Source organism: Lagopus muta, chromosome 4 (genome assembly GCF_023343835.1).
Source record: "Lagopus muta isolate bLagMut1 chromosome 4, bLagMut1 primary, whole genome shotgun sequence".
In the NCBI taxonomy this organism is placed as follows: domain Eukaryota; kingdom Metazoa; phylum Chordata; class Aves; order Galliformes; family Phasianidae; genus Lagopus; species Lagopus muta.
The window spans coordinates 35,424,271-35,444,391 of record NC_064436.1 but is presented as its reverse complement, the minus strand read 5'-3'; the positions used below and the strand labels follow the sequence as shown (position 1 = coordinate 35,444,391).

General features: G+C 39.4%; 2 protein-coding genes across 9 annotated transcripts in view; one reads left to right on the top strand and one right to left on the bottom strand.

The window, feature by feature from the left end:
* The window catches only part of METTL14 (methyltransferase 14, N6-adenosine-methyltransferase subunit), a 29,958-nt gene extending 24,764 nt beyond the window's left edge, over positions 1-5,194 (top strand). The window contains exons 10-11 of the mRNA XM_048941866.1: positions 348-558; positions 3,611-5,194. Of these exons, the coding sequence (XP_048797823.1) occupies positions 348-558; positions 3,611-3,924 (525 nt within the window). The 3' untranslated portion in view covers positions 3,925-5,194. The remainder of the gene's footprint in view (positions 1-347; positions 559-3,610) is intronic.
* A 4,906-nt stretch (positions 5,195-10,100) lies between these two features.
* SEC24D (SEC24 homolog D, COPII coat complex component) overlaps positions 10,101-20,121 on the bottom strand; it is a 119,897-nt gene continuing 109,876 nt past the window's right edge. For 7 of the 8 annotated variants that reach the window (XM_048941846.1, XM_048941844.1, XM_048941841.1 and 4 more), the window contains 10 exons: positions 19,279-19,395; positions 18,820-18,990; positions 18,040-18,136; positions 17,241-17,386; positions 15,427-15,565; positions 14,857-14,975; positions 13,511-13,690; positions 12,785-12,976; positions 12,146-12,235; positions 10,101-11,698 (listed from right to left, as the gene is read on the bottom strand). In XM_048941846.1, coding sequence (XP_048797803.1) covers positions 11,558-11,698; positions 12,146-12,235; positions 12,785-12,976; positions 13,511-13,690; positions 14,857-14,975; positions 15,427-15,565; positions 17,241-17,386; positions 18,040-18,136; positions 18,820-18,990; positions 19,279-19,395 — 1,392 coding nt within the window. In that variant the 3' untranslated portion in view covers positions 10,101-11,557. Of the gene's footprint in view, positions 11,699-12,145; positions 12,236-12,784; positions 12,977-13,510; positions 14,075-14,856; positions 14,976-15,426; positions 15,566-17,240; positions 17,387-18,039; positions 18,137-18,819; positions 18,991-19,278; positions 19,396-20,121 lie in introns of those variants that run through there. The other variant, XM_048941849.1, reaches the window with a different exon arrangement.

Genomic DNA, 20,121 nt, shown 5'->3' with positions numbered 1-20,121 from the left:
TCCAACCCCTACAATTCTGTGATTCTGTGATTGTGACTTCTCAGCATTTCTAGCTTAAAGCTCCAATTTTGCTGTTATTGAAGTGGTCCAAATATTTTACTTCAACTTCTGTTTGAGTTCTTGTACTCTGTAGTGTAATTCACCAACCAAGCCAAGTAGCTTGAGCTACACTCTGCTTTGTTTTCAAAAGGCTCTGCTGGTAATTTCAGCTTGTTCTGTTTTTCTAGTTCATGCTTCAGGACATTCTGTGTTTAAAAATAGGATCTACTCTGTCTAGAATTTCCTTTCCTCAAACATTAGGCGTATGTGCAGCATGTGACAGGTGCTCTTCTTTCCTATGTATGTAGGAGCACTGCCTCATGGGCATTAAAGGAACCGTGCGTCGCAGTACAGATGGTGACTTCATCCATGCTAATGTTGACATTGACCTCATTATCACAGAAGAGCCTGAAATTGGCAATATTGAAAAACCTGTAGAGATTTTCCACATCATTGAGCATTTCTGCCTAGGACGACGGCGTCTTCATCTTTTTGGAAGGGACAGTACAATTCGACCAGGTACCTGTGATGTTTGTCAGTAGTTACATTTTAGTTTCCTTTAATAACCCTCTTCAGTATCTGGGACCACCTGACGAGGTCTGATGGAAGGTGAGAAAATAATAATATTTAGACTTAGTGCATGCTTTTTCTGTGAGGTTTTGCAGTAGCTGCAACTTCAGACAGTAAAATTATTTTATTTCACTAAGCTTTTTGAACAAGGAGTCATATGAGCCAGACTATTTGTCTTGGTTACTTTTCTGTAGTGAGCATCTACTAGGGAGTGAGAGAATTCTTCCTTCCTGGCTGGAGAAGATTCCTAGGCAACTAATGATCCTAGTGTTCAGCAGCAGGGAAGACTTTGGCATCACTTGACAATTCTCCCATTGCTGTGATAGTACTTTAGTGGTATCAAGTATTTAGATAGTAAAAAGTGACTTCTCATCTAGTTAATGTTCTATCCCACATGATCTGATAGCAGAAAATTTTGCTAGACCCTTAGATCTCACGTGCATGCCTTTCATACAGAACCATAACAAGCAATATTACAGTTATGGTTCCAATTTCTGCTATTACTGTTGCATATAGGAACAAGTCCGCATCGCAGGTTAAGATTACCACTGCTTTCTGGTTTTTTTCATAAATGTTTTTAGAAGTAAACATAGAACAATACGAAGGAGCTTTAGGCTTTTGTTTTCCCTATATCTGTAATTGAAAGTAAATGCTGAAATTGTTCAGTATTCTACTGGAGTACTGGACTGTGTGATTTCTGCCTTGTGAGGTCACACTCCGTGTATTTCCGTCCTACTGACCTTCAGCTTTTTGGAATTACTGTAGTGAAGTGAACATCACTGAAGCTATAAAAATCGAAATGTCTTTCTCACTACAAGACACAGTAGCAGATCTCTCTGTTTTTAAAAGTATCCCAGAGAGATTTCCAGAGATAAGTAATGTGTCAGACAATAGATTTCAAGGAGCTGTATTTTTAATTAATGTGAAGATCTTTCTGTCAGGAAGCCATGCTGTTTGGCAGGTCTGTGACAGCTATCACATTTTCAGGGTTTTTTTTAACCAGTGTTTTTCACTTATTCTGGTCTTCAATTCATCAGTGCGTATTAACAAAAAATCAGCTGGCATTTAATTTTCCCCACATTACAAGGGGTTATACTTTATAGGAGCATTGTTTCTTTTTCTAAACTGATTTTAAACTCCCTTGAGCGTGGAGTCAGTCCTACTGTCAGTATCTCAAGATGCAGTCTTACACTGAGTGTTTAATCTAGCATGGTAGAAAACACATATAAATGTACTGTTTGGATTGAAGGTCACCACATTTTATTTGTCTTACTAGTCAGGTTTTTCAATTTATCATGTACTTGAAGGAATTTCGCTGCAGGAGGATAGACTGCTGTTTCTGCCTTAAAATCTTATGTGGAATAGAGTACAAGTGCCCTGTATCTTTCAGTTACCCACAAGTATTTGAAGTGAGCGTCTTTGTACCTGATGTTATGGATAGTGTGCTCATGCTTTGCACAGATGGGTTCTGTGTTGGTCTCTCAACAGTTATGGTACAACGTGCTCCTTTGGAAATAAAGGGGAAGGAGGTGTGGAGAGGTGAAAGTGTAGTGGTTGCTCTTGGTTTAGATTCTTCTTGCAGTTTTGTATAGCAGTGTTTCCCACTAATTAGAGACTAATTGTTTGGATGGCAGAGGAGAAATGGATACAAGTCCAACCGTGGCCTGCTTGCTGAATGTGAATGCTAATAATACATATGATAGGAAACATTTGGGTTTTTTTATGGCTGTTGGAAAAGGAGCCGTATCAGTAGGTGAGCTGTAGGTAGTGTGTTTTACTTAAGATAATATCCAAGTGTTTTTTCACTTCTGCTCACAATACTATAGAGAAGTGAGAGAGATCATCAGCTATTCTTTGATGAGCCCGTAGCATTGCATTGCTGGGATTTCTTCCTTGATGTGCATTGTTCTTATTTTTTTTCAAGTAGAAAAATATTATTTAGGCATTACTTCAGTGCTGTTGTAGGTAAAGCCTTGTAAGTTACTGTCACACTGTTCCATATTTGTCTAATAGTCTTTTGTTTTTTAAATGTAATGGTTATCTTGCTACTGGATTGCATACTCTAAATCTCCTATTCTTTGTTCAAGAAGTTGGCAGAGCACAGTGCTCTTACCAATCAGCATTTTGAGTGTAGAATTACTCAGTTTTGAATTTGTGGATCTTCACAGTGCTTTGTGAACTGTGAAAACCTGAACAAACAGACATGGGGTTTTTTTTGTGTGTTTCTTTGAATTCTTGTTTTCCCTAAAATACATTGTTGAGATCACTGAGCCACGTTTTTCTTCAGTAAGATGATGAACTAAAAATTAAATTTCCAGTGACATTTTCAAGTGACCCAACCCAATTTTAGTTCATATTGCAAAGAAATATGAACGTACTTGATTTAAATGCCTGCCTCCTTGGTTCAGGTGGTAAAGCTGAAGGGCTCACTGGCTGCTACGTTTGTACATAAATGGATTGACTTAACTCTAAGCTCTGTTTGTGCATCATAGGATTCAGCAGCAGCATTGTTATTTTGTCTTCAGATGCATGTTTACAGCATGCTGTGCTCCTGGCTGTGCTGACTTGATTGGATTTTTTTGAGACAAGCACCTTTTGAAAAAAGGCAGAAAAAGGAGAGGAGTAGGTTGTCTTTAAACTAGATGAATTTTTTTATCTGGTTTACAGTGCAATCTCAGCAGAGAAGCTGGAAGATGCAGCATAGGAACAGGTGGGAAGGGGTGTTGCAAAACTACAACCTGGATGTTCCCTCCCCAGCCCTCCACCCTGCAAAAAAAAAAAAAAACAACAAAAAAACAACACAAAAAGCCATTACAAATTAATGTAAAATCAACTTTTATCAACTGTGACTTTCCTAGAGATGATCTTTTTCATTCTGTCCAGTGTGTAGATAAGTATCTGTTCCTATCACTTTAATGTTCCCTTAATGGGAAAAAGGAAATGAAAGCCTCCAAGAATGACATTTGTTATTGCTTTCATTGACTCTGGTTTTGTTCCTTAGGATGGCTGACTGTAGGACCCACCCTCACAAACAGTAATTTCAATGCAGAAACGTACTCTTCATATTTCACTGCTCCAAATTCCCACCTGACTGGCTGCACCGAAGAGATCGAGAGACTTCGGCCCAAGTCACCACCACCCAAGTCGAAGTCTGACCGTGGAGGCGGTGCTCCGAGGGGAGGAGGAAGAGGTGGGACTTCAGCAGGCCGAGGAGAGCGCGGCAGAGAGAGGAACAGAACTAATTTTCGGGGTGAGAGGGGTGGCTTCAGAGGGGGACGAGGAGGTACCCACAGGGGAGGCTTCCCCACACGCTGATGACTTTTAGGAAATTGCTTCTTCCCCCAGTCCCTTGTCCCATCTCTGAATCTTCTTAATATTTCTTTTGCTAAAATGAATTATTATTGAAGCACAAGCTCCGTGACTTTTAAAATTATTTTTGGTGCAAGCAATTCCAAATAGTCTGCCTTCCAGTGACTGGCCAGGCAGATCACCTCACTTGGCAGCAGCACCTGAAGGTGCTAAACTGGGCCTCCTGACAGCTTCTGTTTGTCAAAGCAGAGCCATCTCTTTAAACTGCAGATGAGACTGAAATGAAGATACTTGCTGTTCCTGTATTGCAAGTACTTGCAAGTTATGGGTTTTTTTAACGGTAATTTTCTCCAAAACATGGATTCTTCTTCATTCTTTACAGTTCCAGGTTTGGACTGACTTGCATTAATATGGGGGATTAGGCATGAAATGCAGTTCTGAATTGCATAGCAGTGGCAGACTTATTCTCTTACTCATGGAAGAAAAACTGCTGTGTCAATATTGACACCAATTTTAACTTCTTTTAAACTAAGAAGCAAATAAATAGAGTTCTATTTTTTCTTATTTGGTTTAAGTTTCCCGAATTTTTCTTGGGAAAAAGGAACAAGTTTTATGTTTGTTTTATGATGTATATGCACTCACTTTTCATGCCTATAATGGAGAGAGTGGTAATTCTGTGCAGTCACACGTTGTGTTTCATGAAGAGTAACAGGTTATGTGTTTATATCCTGTCCGGAACTTCCGTGTAGGTCTGGATTGCTTCTTGAGTAAGGATTTTCACCCTACCTCTGTTAATAGTCATCATCTTCAGTAGGGAAGCCCAGTTTCATTGCAGAGCAATTGCACTGTGTATAATAGAAAGACCTCATCAGAGGCCACAGTGGAAGTGAGGTAATGCTATCAGTGACAGCTTCCTGAAAGTAATCACCTGAATGATGAAGTCTCAGCAACCAAACCAAGGATTTTGCTTTGCCTGCTGACCTGGTGTGGATTGGAAATAGACTATTGGTGATCGGGTCCAGAATACGGTATAGAAAGAAAGCAATTTGGTATGTACAGTACAGTACAGCACTTGTTTTTAGCAAAACTGCAACTCCAAACTTCCAGAACAACGCTTGGCAGACAGAACAAATCTGGCTGTTGAAGTCTTACAATTCGTAGGTATGGATTTTGGAAAATTGGATTTTAAGTCTCAAAATGTTTATCTGTTGAAGTCTAACTTTAAAGTAACTGTTCTGTACAGTAGTGAATTATTAAACTTGTTTATCAAAGCTAATGTTGAAATATTCTTGTTAATATTTTGTGAGTTTACTTTCTTAAGGTTTTTTGGAATAAGTAAGTTTTATTGTGGTTTCCTAGCTACTGTTAGAAAAGAGGAGTCACCAAGTGTTCGTGAAATCTTAGCATGAACATTTTTGTAGGGTCTGGTCAACTTCACAGCCTTGATGGTGTATTTATTAAGGGGCTGTTAAAGGATAAATGAAATTCACCTATTGTTTATGTTTTGTTTCTTGCTGTTAGACTTGGAAAGCTGAAGAGTGGCTGGAACTGGGAGGAGGGGGTGTGTTTTAACAGCAGTCTGCTGAACGCTGCTTACAGCAGCACTTGATAGATGTTATGCTGCAGTAAGAAAACATTTTCTTCTTGATTTTTGCCCTAATGATGAGAACGTAAATACTGAAGACACTTAACCTTAAAAAGGCAGCCTGTGTACCAGTGGCGGATCTTTTTTTCTTCCTTAGTTAGAATTCTAAGAGAGAAACGAGAGTTACCATTTTCTTCTATGTCCACAGGTGGTCATTTGGTGCTTGGTATGGCCTGCACTGAAGATGAGACTCAGAAAAACGTAGCTGAGTTGTTTCTGTATTAGTTTGCAGAAGCCAGGATGTTGCTTGAGACTTGCGATGTGTGATACATGAGCGGTAGATTTTATTTATCTGGCTGGCCCATCTTCACAAAGGAATTGCAATGTATGTATTGTTAACAGGCAACCTTCCTTACTTTTCTAATTGAGGTGACTGGGAAGGAAATAAGTTTTTCTACATGTCGTCATTGAAGAAAAGTTGCTCCCTGGAAGTATTCTAAAGGTGGTGTTTCAACTGTGGATTGCCTCTAAAGGTAACAAAGTAGCACATAAATGGAGCGTTCTTGGGATTGTGGAGATGATAGAAAATGCTGCAGTGAGTAACTGCTGCTTCTCCCCCCGCTTAACACAGTGAAAACGCATGGTTGCTTTTTTAAATTGCTGTTAATTTGGGCCACATCTGAAGTTGTGACTAGAGATGAAAAGCTTTGAAAAAAAAAAGTTTTCAGTTATTTTCTCAGTTCTAATGCTTTAACAGAAGTAGGATAACACTCATTGTCAAGGAACTGATGAATATTTCATTTGCTGCAGTTGCCTTAATTTCAGCACATTATCTTTGAAGATAAAAAGCCTAACAAATTTCTTCCTTTCTAGTTTTAATGAGAACATAAAGCCACCAATCTGATTTGGGATGCCTGTCTTGATGTTGTCATGTCTTTCCATTTTGGAAGAGGCTTATAGGACTTGAAATATGCTATATACCCCCTGTATAAATCAGGTGAAGGAGTTGACAATTACATTGACAAGATACTTGAAATGTCTTAGCATTTAGCTTGAAAGGGATTTCAGAATACCAGTCAGCTGCTAACGATTGTGTGCAAATCCAGCCATTTTAGGTTAATGGATTCCTTCCATTCTGACATGGTCAGTTAAGATAAATTGGTTGAGATGCAAGAGATCTGTGTAAGTTAGTAGGCTGTGCTTTTAGAATATTTTAAGATTTTTCCCTAGGCAGTACCGTGAATGCGGGCTTGTTGTTCATAGGTGCTTTAGTCAGTGGAATTTAGGTTGCAAACAGTTTTGCTCAGAAAATGGTGGTTAAATGTCATCGAGTCAAGGAATTAATTTTAGAGCACTGTGATTTTCTGAAATCCTTGGCAGGGGACAGAAGTATCCAGAACGTGTTCTAAAGATGAAGCTCACTGAAACATTGAACACATACGTTTGTTTCTTGAACATGGCTTTTTAAGGACATATTGAGTAACTGAAAGTGACAGGTAATGAGACCGCTGTTTCTGTGTATGTTCTTCTACCCAAAGGGTGATGTTGGCACCTTTATTACTGTAGTGGGAATCGACTCATATAATGGGGTGAAGGTCAACCTAATAAAGGCAAGGAAAGCTTACTAACCTGCATGTAATGGGGTCGTTTCCATAGTTGAAAAAGCAAGGTAAGTTTGTGGAAAAACGTGGAATAATTTTGAGTGTGATTACTGTAGCAATTAAAGAAAGAGAGGGAAAAACAAGTCCTAGCTATGATTAACTAAAGTTTTTGAGTGTTGTAATCTTAACACTTATGCCAGAGCTTAGAATTGCACTTAGATGTGTGTGTAACAACTTTCATGGTCATTGCAGGAGCTGCTGTACGTCACATGAAGATGTATCTCGGTGGTAGGTCAGTCACTGTGACACCTTAGCGTAGGTGAAAGTGACGGCGTGTGAAAGGCTGGTGCTCTGATGAATGGGGGGTGCACCTACCTGTATCTTGCTAAAACTTTGTTCTGGATAGCAGCTCTGCATATGAACTCCTGCTCTCTCCACAGGCTTTAAGTACATAGGTAAGTGATACGGATGTGTTCCTAATGGGGCATAGAATTCATTTTGCTTTATGAAGTTTTTAGAGCATTTTTTTGTGTAGAATTACATGTAGCATGTTGAGTATTGCCTGGAAAATAGCTGTAGTGGCAGTACAGAATGGGGATGTGGGCGCAAGTGACAGTACTGCTGTCTCACTAGATTTTCTACTTGATTTGTGTTGAACAGATGAAGTAAAACTGCACACTAATCGTAAAGGAACTCTGCTTTCTTTTGGCAAATTAAACTCTTCTAGGGTAGAAACCTGTACATGTTTTCCCATTGTATCATGACATAAACACGAACTTCTTGGACACCCAAGCCCCATATAAAGGACAGTTGTACACTAAGAGGAAAAGCTACTCTGTATCTTTCAAACAAAAGAAGTTTCTCCCTTACTTACGCTTCCATTACGCTCATCTAAGTTGTGAGAAAGGGGGATAGAGGGAGAGGTATCTAAAATAAATATCTTTTGAAGTGTAATTTTGAAAGCTTTTACTTCCTTATGCCTGAAACCAAATAAACAGGGTTGTCTTGTGATTATATAGACACTGCTGTGATTCTTCCAGGCAGCCAAAGAAATGGCTTGGTTTTTGCCTCTTTCAAATTCAGGGAAGATGCCTGCACTCTTGGGCAGTCTGTGCACAAAGAGCCTACTAAAGATTTTCTTTAATACATACCACTGGATTGTCAGGCCAGTAGTTTTTAAAGTGCACTTTAATATAATGAATACATTTTTACTAACTTTACAGATTAATGTATCACATCTCATTTTTTCGTAGCTTTAAAATAATTGGTTTAGCCAGTGCCTAGTTCTACAAAAAATACTCAAAAACAGCAACTGTTAGAGCTCAGCTTTGCATTCTTCTTATTGACTGTCTGTTCAGAGAAAGGCAGAGTTAGCACAGTTACATTGGTTTGTTGGTGTCTCTATCTTATGAAAGAGAAGCAAAGGTTTGTTGAATGTAGGTGCACAACTCTGGTGTTCAGCCTGGCTGAATCCTTCCCCTTTTAGTGGGGGTGATGCTGAGGGTTGTGCAGTTTGGGAGTGCCTGTAATTAGAAGCAGCTCAGACAGGTCAGCAGTGGTCAGGGGTAGGATGCCACTGCCTGCTGTGTTTCCATGGTGCTCTTGTGCCCTTTTGACCCGCTTGCTGCAAGCAAGCAGAGAACTGTTGCCTGGTTTTTGTGCTACCACAACCAGATATTCCTTTCCTTAAAGGCAAGTTCAGACAGAATAATCCTTCACCACTTAACTCTGTTACGTGATGCGGATGACACATGGGAATGATACGAGGTGCTCTGCTCCACTGCCTAGCAAAGGTACTATCACTGAACATTATTTGTTTACTAATTTTGTACATATATCTCAGTTATGTTGGTAATATCAAGTGGAATTTGGGGAAGTGGTAAACCTGCTATTAGCTACAGCAGTGGTGGTGAATTTGCTGCTGCTGTGGTCTGAAATAAGATGCAATATGGAAATATGTTTGACACCTTGCTCCAGAATTGCAGATGTAAAACAGGTGTCCTAAAGTTCTTGCTGTTATTTATGTGGCCTGAACTGACCAAAGAGAAGACAGTGATGGTACAAATGCGGTGTACTGGCTATCAGCAAACTGAATGGCATAAGGTAAGGGATTAGATTCTAAGCAAGCGTGGCTGTGGTGGGAGCAAACTGTGTGAGCAGCTTTGCCCTGCCTCTGAGGGGGGATGCTTTAATTGAAAAGAACTTTAGCTTTTAGAATTGAAAAGATGCTTTAGCTGAAAAGAACTCTTTGCTCAGTAGCTGAGTACAGACACTTCCCTAATTACAGTGCCTTTATGTATGAGAATCCCAGCATCGCTACCATTCCGTGATTCACCTAAGTGTTACTGTGTTATCTCTAAAGGTTTACTTGACATATTTTTTTTAACCAGGCTTGCTATTTTGCTTCTTTTATTTTTGGCATTGGAGAGACACTTCAGCCTTCCACTGAGCTTCCTACCATAGACTGAGCTTGATGCTGACAGAGGAACTAAACACTGAGAAGTCTACAATCCAGAGTAAGCTTCCTTGAGTAGGAGAAGATGAGCTACATTGGTCAAACCCTTAATATTCACTAATTGCTGGTTGTGCCAGAATGTTGTCTCTGCTTTGTAGGAAGTAATTGCTCTTGCGCCTTTAACTTTGCTTTGTTTCCTGGTCAGTGTGGTGATTACGTTGTCTTGTGTGTATGGGAGGAACAGCAGGGGAGGAGTTGTGCGAACTGAAGCAAGTTTCCCTTGCTGGTCGTCCTAGAACTGCCCTCTGTAGTGTCGTGGGTGCCAGTTTTAGGTGGTACAGTTTAAGAGGTACTGGATAGCTTTTGATAGAGAGGCTGATAGCATTAAAATTAAAAAAGAAAGTGAGACATTGTCTGTCTTACAATAAACACACGTGTTATATTTAATAATTCCTTATGTTTTTACACATCAGAGTTGCTGCTGTCATTTTTACAAAGTACGCTGATCTGGAAAGGCAACAAGTACTTTTTACAAAGTAAAATGTCTCCAGCAAAGTGCTTATTTTGACAGCTGAATTCGGTGTGAGTGACCTTTTGTAATATATCCATTTCTTTTAAGAGTTGTTTGGTGCACAACGATGCAGCTGTTTTGATGAGCTGTCAAGAATGTGCATTGGACTGCTTATTTTATCTATGAAAAGGATAAATACTAGTTAATGACACGAGCATGATCAAAGGCACTTTTTTTTTTTTTTTTATGAGGCCCATGTCTTACACTCTCTTGTGAGGCTGTGTTCTATTTTGGTTTTGCCTTCTGTGAAATACTGATATTTGTAACAAGCTTTTCAAGTCTGGAGAAATTCAAATGTTGTGTGTAGAGGCACTGGTCTTAAACTTACAGCCTGAAGAAGCACTGAGGTAAACAGCTCTTCCTGCCAAAGACTGGCTTTCTAAGTTCTACCTTAAATATTGATAGTAACAGAAATTTATTTTTCTAAGTGATGACTGATTTATTCATCAGTCCCTGTAACAGGACTGGTGTTAAACATGAAGCTTTCCTTTTATAGCACTGCAACTCACCTTTAGTTAACTTGTCAACTGTCTCACTGTTGACCTGCCACTGTAACTGAGAGAGAAGCAGATGGTTAGCTAAGTTTTATTGGGAGTTATTCCAGTTAACAAATGTGCTAAATAAAGCACAACATGGTTTTGAAAATGTAATTAAATAGCATGCTAGATTAATTGCTGCCCTGAAAACTAGAGGATTGTGCCATAACAGCGTGCCGCTAACTACCAAGCTTAGAATAAGCATAGTTTGACTGCTCTTTGTCCTGTGCTCCATTGTTGAACTCGCTTATTGAAGTCCAGTTATAAAACAGAGACATTTTTGTGTCCTGGATACCTGTGGGTGTAGAAGGTTACCCAGAGCTCTGTTTCTGTTGAAAATTAATACTTGCCCTTTCTGGGAAGAAGGGAATTATTTTCTAGAGTTCTTAGTTTTACACGCAGGACTTTGAAATACTCAAACTGAACTGCAGGACTGCTGCAAAACTGATTCAGCTGTGTGCTCTCACTTCTAGAAAAAGCAATATCTTACAACTTTTTCCTTCTGTGTGGATTTTTAGCATCTTTCCTGGCTCTTAAACGATTTACGGCTAGTAATAGATTCCAATAGTTATTTTCTAAATTATATTTTGGTACTTGAAAATGCTCTTAAGCATTGACAGTTTGAAATCTGGCAATTCAGCTTAGAGTCAGGACTCCTCAAAGATTAATACCTGAGTGCAGAACTTCTATTCTACAGCTTAATAAGTAAACTAAATATTTGGTGAGTGGCTGAGTGGAATGAAACTGTACAAAAAGAGCACAGAGAAAGTTTGGTAAAGCACAGCAGGATGTCTGGGTACACTGAAGTTGTGGGCCAGCCTTCAGGCACCGATGACTGTCCCTCCTGCAAAATTGGAAAGTAACTGGCAAATTATATATACTCAAGTTTCTTTAATTGAGAAGCTGGCAGATCTCTTTGTGAACACAGCATAAGAAATCCACGTAAGAAGCTCCTCCATGAATACTCTTGTCTTCTACGAGGAACTGCCGGAATAGCATCTCTGGTTGCTCCCGTTGTTTCACTATCATCAGCTGAAAAGAGAGACGTACATATTTCTAGGATACCATCACAGTAAGTAGCAGTACCATTTTCCTCTACCTACTATGGAATGCTACTGAAGGAAAACCAAAAAAAGACAAAAAACAACAATACATTGGTAATGACATTTCAGTAGCTGTACTTAGAAACACAGGAGAGCAACTTATGTGAAACCAAGAGCCAGTGTGAAGGAAGGTTTGCAGAAAAAAAACTGACTTTTCAGGGTAGTTCTGAAAATCCTGAATGGATAATTAAGTAACAGTTATTAAATTAAGTACATTTGAGATGCTTCTGCCTAGAATGCATGCTGGAATTCAGTGGCATATTTGGAGATTCCTGGTATGTAAAAAGCCTTTCACAACTACAAGAAAATCTATCACAGCTTGTAATGTTCTTCTGAACAGCTGTGAGGAACAGGCTGACACTGAGAAAACTCTTACCTTCATAGTGTAGGGCTTCTGGTTCTGGATGTGCTCCACTATTGACTTAATTTTCTTAGAGTAGGGATTGGCCAGGTCAGGCAGTAATGTCTGTTAGAATGAAGCAACACAGGTTGGTTGTTACTTTCCAGTCGCATTAACAATTTGTACAAGACTAGCTGCTGGTATTTATGATGTGTATTACTGTGGGTGTCATTCTAACCTGGGTAATGCTTTATCTCCTTTGGGAAAGCTTCTAGAATAACCAATCAGTCTTTAAGCCATTTTTGAGTTTAAAATAATCACTACATTAAAATTCATTATCAGGAAAAGTTCAGGCTACAGGAGAAGCTTTAGCTACCATAGAATGCTGTGTTGCAGTTTCACCAATGCATATTCAGTAGGATTTTAATATGTCATAACATAAGTTTAAGATTCTCTGAAAACTTTGTGAAAGCTGTCTTGTAATTGTTCAGAGAGATAGTTTATGAGCTTTTATGCGTTACTTTTGGTGTCTTAACAGCTTCTGCTGGCACCCATTTGTGCTTATAGTTGAATGATGAATGCTCCAAGTTCCCTCAGTCGTTTCTCTAATCAGTGGCCTGGCCTTACAAAATCATGAGTTCTGAAAAATGGACTGTTTTCCCTCCATATACTCACAGCTTCTGCGCTGATGTGTGCAAAAGACGGCACATTGAAAAGCCCTTGGATGAGTTCAGGGGGCGTGCTGACCCCCAGCCACAGGAACATGCTCAGACCATTGGCCAGAATGAAGGCCCCTCCTTCTGAGAGACGCTCCTCAGAGCAGCGCACTGCAGCTGGCACAGCGTCGCTCTTCAAATCCAGGTTGTGCTGTAGGGCAAAATGTGCGTAAGTTGCAAACATGGGGACTTCAAGGTGAGCGATGCTCTAACTAGACATTGAAAAGTAATAACAACAGGTTTATTACACCTTAGTGGTTCCTTTCCAGATGGAGGAAATCAGGAGTCACTTCTTTTTCAGTTCGTACACTACGTGCTAAAGAGCACCTCTCCACAAATATGAAGCTCGAGCACACCAGGCTCGAGCTTGACTAAAGCTGGCATTTTTTATTAGCCAGGTCAAAAACCAGGCTCATGGTAAGTGTACAGTGGAGTTATGAGAGGATGCTGATGGCACTGACTGATCATGTTACTTCCCTGTTTTCTTTAAACTAGGGGTTCTTCCCTCCTACTTTTAGTTCAGCTAGCAACTACTTCCCTTTAAAAAAACTAATCCAGCTTGGCCACGTAACAGCTGCGTGGCACAGAGAAAATCTTCTACATCTGTACAGTTGAAAACATCACAGCAATTTAAAATGAAAACAGTTTTACTGACAGCTAACAGATGTGCAGATAACATACTTACTATCGGCAGAAGCTGGGGATAGAAGAACAGCTGTGTATCAGCTACTCCCATAGACATGACCAGTTGTCGATGGTACGCCCTCTCATCAGTTGGAATTTCTGGTCTGCCAGTCAGCACAGTGCTCTTCAGCAGACAGTTCATGTACACTGGCAGCACCTTCATTGCGTCTGGAAGGATGAGCTGAGAGGCAGAGGAGGCTTTTATTTAATATCTCCCATGTGCTGGGGAATGACAGCTGGTCTTTCAAGCTAATAATTGTTTTCTTTCACAATAAGTACCTCACTGGTGTTCTAACATTTGGTCTTCACTGAGAGAAATAATTCATTGCCCAGGCTTGTGATTATTAGAAGCATTAAATAGTACACAAAAGCCTAATTGGAAAACATAGTTCAAAGGAGACTAAAGGAAACAGTGTAAATTGAAAGCCTCCAATATTGTTGGGAGTCCTTTGCTATTAACCTCAGTACTGAAGTAGAAAATTGCCAGTTGAAGTTCAGAAAAGTGAGGAAGAAGCCACTTTTGCAGCACCTCAAAATCCAGAAGGGAGACGAAATATTGTGAGAGCTGTAAGAAAAACAGAAGTTGAAGGTTTATGGGATTTGAGTTCAGTTCAAGTCAAAGACGAGGACTGTCCTTTGAACTGGAACAAGGTTTGTGTCAGGAACAGCTGCTAAAAGGATTTGAAAGCACCTTACCTTACTGTTTGTTAGTTTTGTGACACCCCCAAATGCTCTGAATTTGTAAAAAGAGTGAGTAGATTACTAAATGTGACAGCATTTGAAAATAAGAGGTGTCTTCATTTGAGAGAATTTTCAAGTAGTGTGGAACAAAAGTAATGAGGGACCCACAGCTTCTTACTGCCTGCTGGTAAATAAAGGAATTAAGAAGTCATATTTTAATCACCATAGATTTTTTTTTGGTAGGAGTATGTTCCTGTCTCAATGTCAGATTTTTAGCAGTAGTGCATTCTTGATATATCTATACGCAAATTAAGGATGCTAACTGGGTTATCTCTGTCTTTTGACAATAACAGTTGTTACATGTCAAAAAATCAGTCCGCTACAATTGTTGCAGGAATGGAAGAAAAAAGTGAAAGCTTCTAAGAGTTAGCATGTAATTCTACCAGGAAGAAAAGGCTTTGGCATCTCTGTGGTACGGCTGTCACCTTTCTCTGCAGCACTGTCATTCATCCCAAAACAACAGCCTCTGTATGTTGCTACCACTGCATCCCACTGTCACTATATTTGAAAGAGAACAAAAAGTATGTCTGAAATATTCTTTTCTGGTACTGCTGGTGGTGCAAGCGTGGTTGTTGCAAAGAGGGGCTGACATGGGGAGATCTTTACCTGGCTCACTGCTGAGGGGCTGGCACAGTTCTTCCTGTAGCACGCCAACATGTGCGCTGTCTGACTGACCAGGATGTCTCTGACAACCTTCAGTGGTTGGCTTAGGATAGCTTTAAAGGCTACAAAGACAGAAGAACAGAAGAGCCTGGTACAGGTTCTGTTACTTGTTTGCACGACAAATGCAAAGTTTTAAAGTATTCTGCTCGATTTTTATTTTACTAAACTTATGTCTATGGCCATGGTTTTCTGACTCTTAAAGCATTTTAGAGAATTTATTAATTTTCACAAAAAACAACAACAACAAACCCACCTCAAACCAAACAAAAATTCTAACAAAATAATACTGTGCCTATACACTTCTGTGCATTACCTGTTTCTAAGAGCCTTCCCAGGCATTTCTTTTGGGACACATATATCTAAAATTTACGATCTAGTTCTCTTTTCAATGTTGTCGTTCTTAAGGGAGATGTCAGTAGCAAGTTACAAATGACTTCCCACTAGGTATCACTCCACCTCCTTTCATTCCCAGCTTAGAGAAGAAAAAAAACAAACAACTTATTCTGACTTTACCTGATTTAGCAAAGAAGTTGATAAGTGCATCGGTCTCACAAGTCTTGTAGACATCAGCTAACTGGGTGCTACAATTTAAGCCTATGTTGTGTATGCGAAGTCGTCTTTGCCCACTTACTGATGTGTAGAGGAGAGCACACTGCAACAGAGGAGCCAGATATCTTTCATTGCAATGTTAAAACAAAAATCATAATATTCATAGTATAAACCATATAATAATCATAAATATTTTATGATTTATATTATTACTATTATAGGATTTATAATTATGATCGTAATGTGATAATAAAAATTATAATAATCATCATGCAAGAGCTGCCTACAAAAGGCACAGAATTACTTTTGAGGAACAGCCTGGCTTTTTGGTGCTGCTTCAGTACTGTTGAACCAAAGGAGCAACAGATTCAAAATTTTATGTAAATATATTAGACATGTAAATGCGTTATAAAGTTATTAGTTTTAAAAGTATGACAATAATGATGGCTATCGGGAAGGCTTAGTGCTTTCTCATGCTACGCTCTGCTGGTATCATCTGAAAACAAGAGACCACTTCATTGTACACCATACCTGAATATGCCATCAAGAAAAATGCCCCAAAGAAATGCAGCTGAAAACACACTGTATCAGAGATCAGAAGCTTGCTGAGATGTACTCTGCTCATCTTAGCTTTTGTCAAAAGCGACAAAGAAAAACTTGCTAATCTTGGTAAGCCCAAGTGGGGTCCTATTATATCCACCCTTGTATCTTGCCTGTTCCATTGTCTTAGATAGTAAAATTTGAGTAGTGACTGAAGAAATTGCTTATGACTTCAGTTCTACCTTTATATAATGTTAGCATGTAGGAAAACTTCACAAGAATGAAAAGTAAAGGAACTGCACTCAAGATTTCCCAACTGCTAACATTTCACTGGTACTGCATGCATCTGCCTGGCACATGTTTGTTTCCTACCACCACAATTAAAACTAATTTCATCACCTTGTCTGCAGATACAAGCCTGCAAAACCTGCAGGGCATAACACCAACTGCAGCTAAACTAACTGGTCAGCTTTGCACTGCATCTTCCACAAGAAACTCTCATATGAAACTCTCAACAACCCTACTGCAACATCCATACGCCAAGCACTTTTTCCATCATCGCTGCTACACCAGGTCTCCAGTAAGTGACATCAGACACCCCAAAGTGGATGTTTCACAGTGCTGTATTCATACAAGGATGAATACATATATATACATACATATAACTGCTATAGTAGCTATTGCTACAGTCATACATATAACTGCTAACCTATAAAGTATACATGGGAGCATGATAAAAGCTAAGGAGCTTAAAAACAAAAGTTCAGATAATTCTACAGTTTTTGTGAAACTTTTCAAGCTGAAACATTTTCTGTCATTAAAATAGCAAAAGGTCACGAGGTCATGACAAAACATCTAGAACAGTACACAGCAACCTCGCATTATCTGATAATGGTTAGGATGAATCTTCTGCTAGGTATGAGTGTATCCCAAGCACTGGCAATTCAGGCACAGAAAGGCCAGTTTTAATTATTGCCCAATTTACATTTCCAGGAACTGCTGGGATCCCATATTGTGGAATGAGAAGGGAAATACAGGTGTCATTAGCTTTGAAACAGCCTGGCATTTCAAGGTAGCATTCTTTGGCGAGTTAATTAAACATTATTAGTGGTACTACAACACCAGCAAATGTGCACACTATGCATCACTCCCATCAGTCCTACAGTGTAACATTTTGCAGTCATATTAAAAAAAAAAACTTGCTCACAGTGTCAATAAATGACACAATGCATTTTTACCTGAATTAAGGCTCCACTGTCCTCATTCAGTTTGTCGTCATGTTTGAACTCTACTGTCACAGCCTTGTCACAGTCAACTGCTGCCATTTCTACATCTGTAGTGTTGTTCATGTAAATAGCCCCAAAGAAGTCAGTAGCCCTGAAGCCTACAGCCAGATGAAAAAGCAAGCACACAACATCCTTTTACAGTTTACAAATAAAAAGGATACTATTTTCTAACTTCAATTTTTACTTAATGAAACACCAACTATTTTCCCTCAAGGGTGTGCAGCCTCAGGGGTGCAGTGCCCACCAATCTTCCTTGCTGGTGGCATTTTCTCTCCATTGGGTAGGAGAAGAAGTGAATCTGTGTGGGCCATTGAGGAGCGCAGTGACTTAGGGTCCCCCAGAGCCTTTTGGCATTACTCACTGGGCCACTCAGTGTGTTTATGCTCTCCCCAAATACTTGCATTTGAAAGTAAGAACTAATGGTCAAAAAGCAGAAGCATTAATTTAATTTGAAGTATTTAGAAAATGAAAACACATGTAAGCTTTGGGCAAACCACACTCTTTTCTAAGACTGCTTTGCATTTTAGGCTGCATGCACAATGATCAGGACTGACTGGCAAATTTACATAGACGTACACAGTAAGGGGATACACAGCCATTTTCTCAGTCTGTACTTTTCAAAAGGTACACAATGAAGATAAAATGGGCAGCCTGCTGTTACAAGTTTGTATACACTTCTTGCACTGTATTACTTAGAATTCTCATAAATATTTATCTCATATTTATTTTGATTCCCAACGGGTACCATTACCTGTACTTGTTCGAACCCTCATTATTGCATCAAATCCCGTCTTTTTCTCTATGTCCCTCCTGAGGTCAGTTAGGAACTGCGGGCTATCAGAAATGAGCTAGAAAGGTGAAGCAAATGAACAGTTGCAGTTCACCACTGGGTGGCAGCAAACGAGCAGAAACCCAACACTCCCCCTCCCTGACATCACATCTGTTCAGGATTACATCTCTCTTTTCCTTTAATAGAGACTTTATTAACAGGAACAGAGCTGTGCAAGTATCCACCAGTTCATCACCAGGCTTAGACATGCAGAGTTTCTGTTCAGTCACACCTATCTCCAGTAATGTCCATCCAAGCTAAGTTTATATGGTGTGGCCTTAAGAATTAGAGTAGCCTTGTGCACTTTACAAAAAATGCTCCTGACGCTCAGCTCCTGACACAAGGGAAGTCCTGTATTTCCCATAAATATTTCCCTGACATTTAAAACAAACAAGTAGTGTTGTGACTTTATTTTGGTCTTTATTGCAAGCATTTTTATCTATAGGTACAGAGTAATGGACTTCCCTGCAGATGTCAGCATACTTAGGTAAGTCAATTCAATTTTAAGGTGCCAACCAATCTATGCAAAAGTAAAATTACAATTTCAGCACTTCAATTTTAGCATGACCTGCCATTTCTGCTAAGTAAATTTTCTACGGTTACTTTACAGTTTACAGATAAACTGCCAAAAAAGACTTTGAAATAAAAACAAGCAGTCCCCAGCTGTTACTAGCTGACAAGTTGGGAACTTGCCCCACTTACCTGGAAATTGTTGTACCTGTACAGTGTGCCTCCAGTGTACATGGTGACAAGACCCAAGGAAGCTATGTCCACATACTGATTTGGGAAGAGGAACAAATTCACGCAGCAGCCATTAGCCACGCAGTCTCTGGCTAAGGACTCGTAACAGTTCACCTGAGGCTGGAAGAGTGTCTGCACGAAATTAAAAAACAGAAATGCAGTAACATTAGATCTGTTGGCAACCACTCACAATCCAAATGTCCTCCTGAAAAATAAAAATGATGGAAGTTTCAAGTGAGAAGATGTGGATCTGAATAAATCCACACTGCCCCTGCCCATACGTTCCACTGATATGCATATGCATCAAAAACTTCATATTCTTACTGAACTAACTTATTGAACAGGTAGGTAGCAGACTTGATGGGTGGAATTATCTGCATTTCCTTTATAAATGAGGATTTCCTTTATATATATAAATACCTTTTCTTTATCTGTGTTGAGTAGCTTTTTGTCATCTCTGTTTCTCAGTTTTCCCGGTGCTTCAGCAGTTGGCAATGAAGAGTGGAAGACAAACAGTTTCCCAGCACATTCTGCAGCCTGTTACAAAGACACCCATATAGGCATTGAATCTACTGCTAAGATGAACAAGCCTAGTTTTCAGACTCTTGTTTCTCTTAGAACAGTAACATTTCTTGCAAAGGTTCTTCAGAGTTAAATAATTCATTTGGAGTCTTTACACTTGATGGATTCCCAAAGCTGGGAATTTTATGTCAGTAAATAATGTAGTCTAACACAGATGTGCTGGATGATTAGTACAGTAATTTCTGCATAGGAAGCTAAAATCTCAATGAGTACAAGAAGTACCTCTCCTACAGGATTTTAAATTAAGTTACATTTCCTTTTAATTAATTGTATCTAACAGAAAATACATTTATTTCAGTTCAGGTCATTATGTTTTTAAAGAGTGACAACTACCCTCCTGTACAAGATTCTGCATTCAAACCTACGCTAAATATAGAAGCAGCAGAACTTGTGCTGTACTTCTCCTTTCACAAAGAAACAAAGTGAATACCAATTTTAGCCGAAGTTTTCAATTCTTATCGACAGCTATAATGAGGCAATGATATTTGCTAACTGGGATGGCAATCTGCTGACAGGAAAACCTGAATTCCAGAGAACAGCAGCAGTACCGTAGGCACCTCTGTACTGTAACAAACTTTTCCACCAAAATTTAAGAAACAGTTTTTCACTCGTTATTGAGATCACTAATTGGCACCTGAACTCGTTGAGCATTAAACTGGGTGAAAGGAAAGAAGGAAAGGG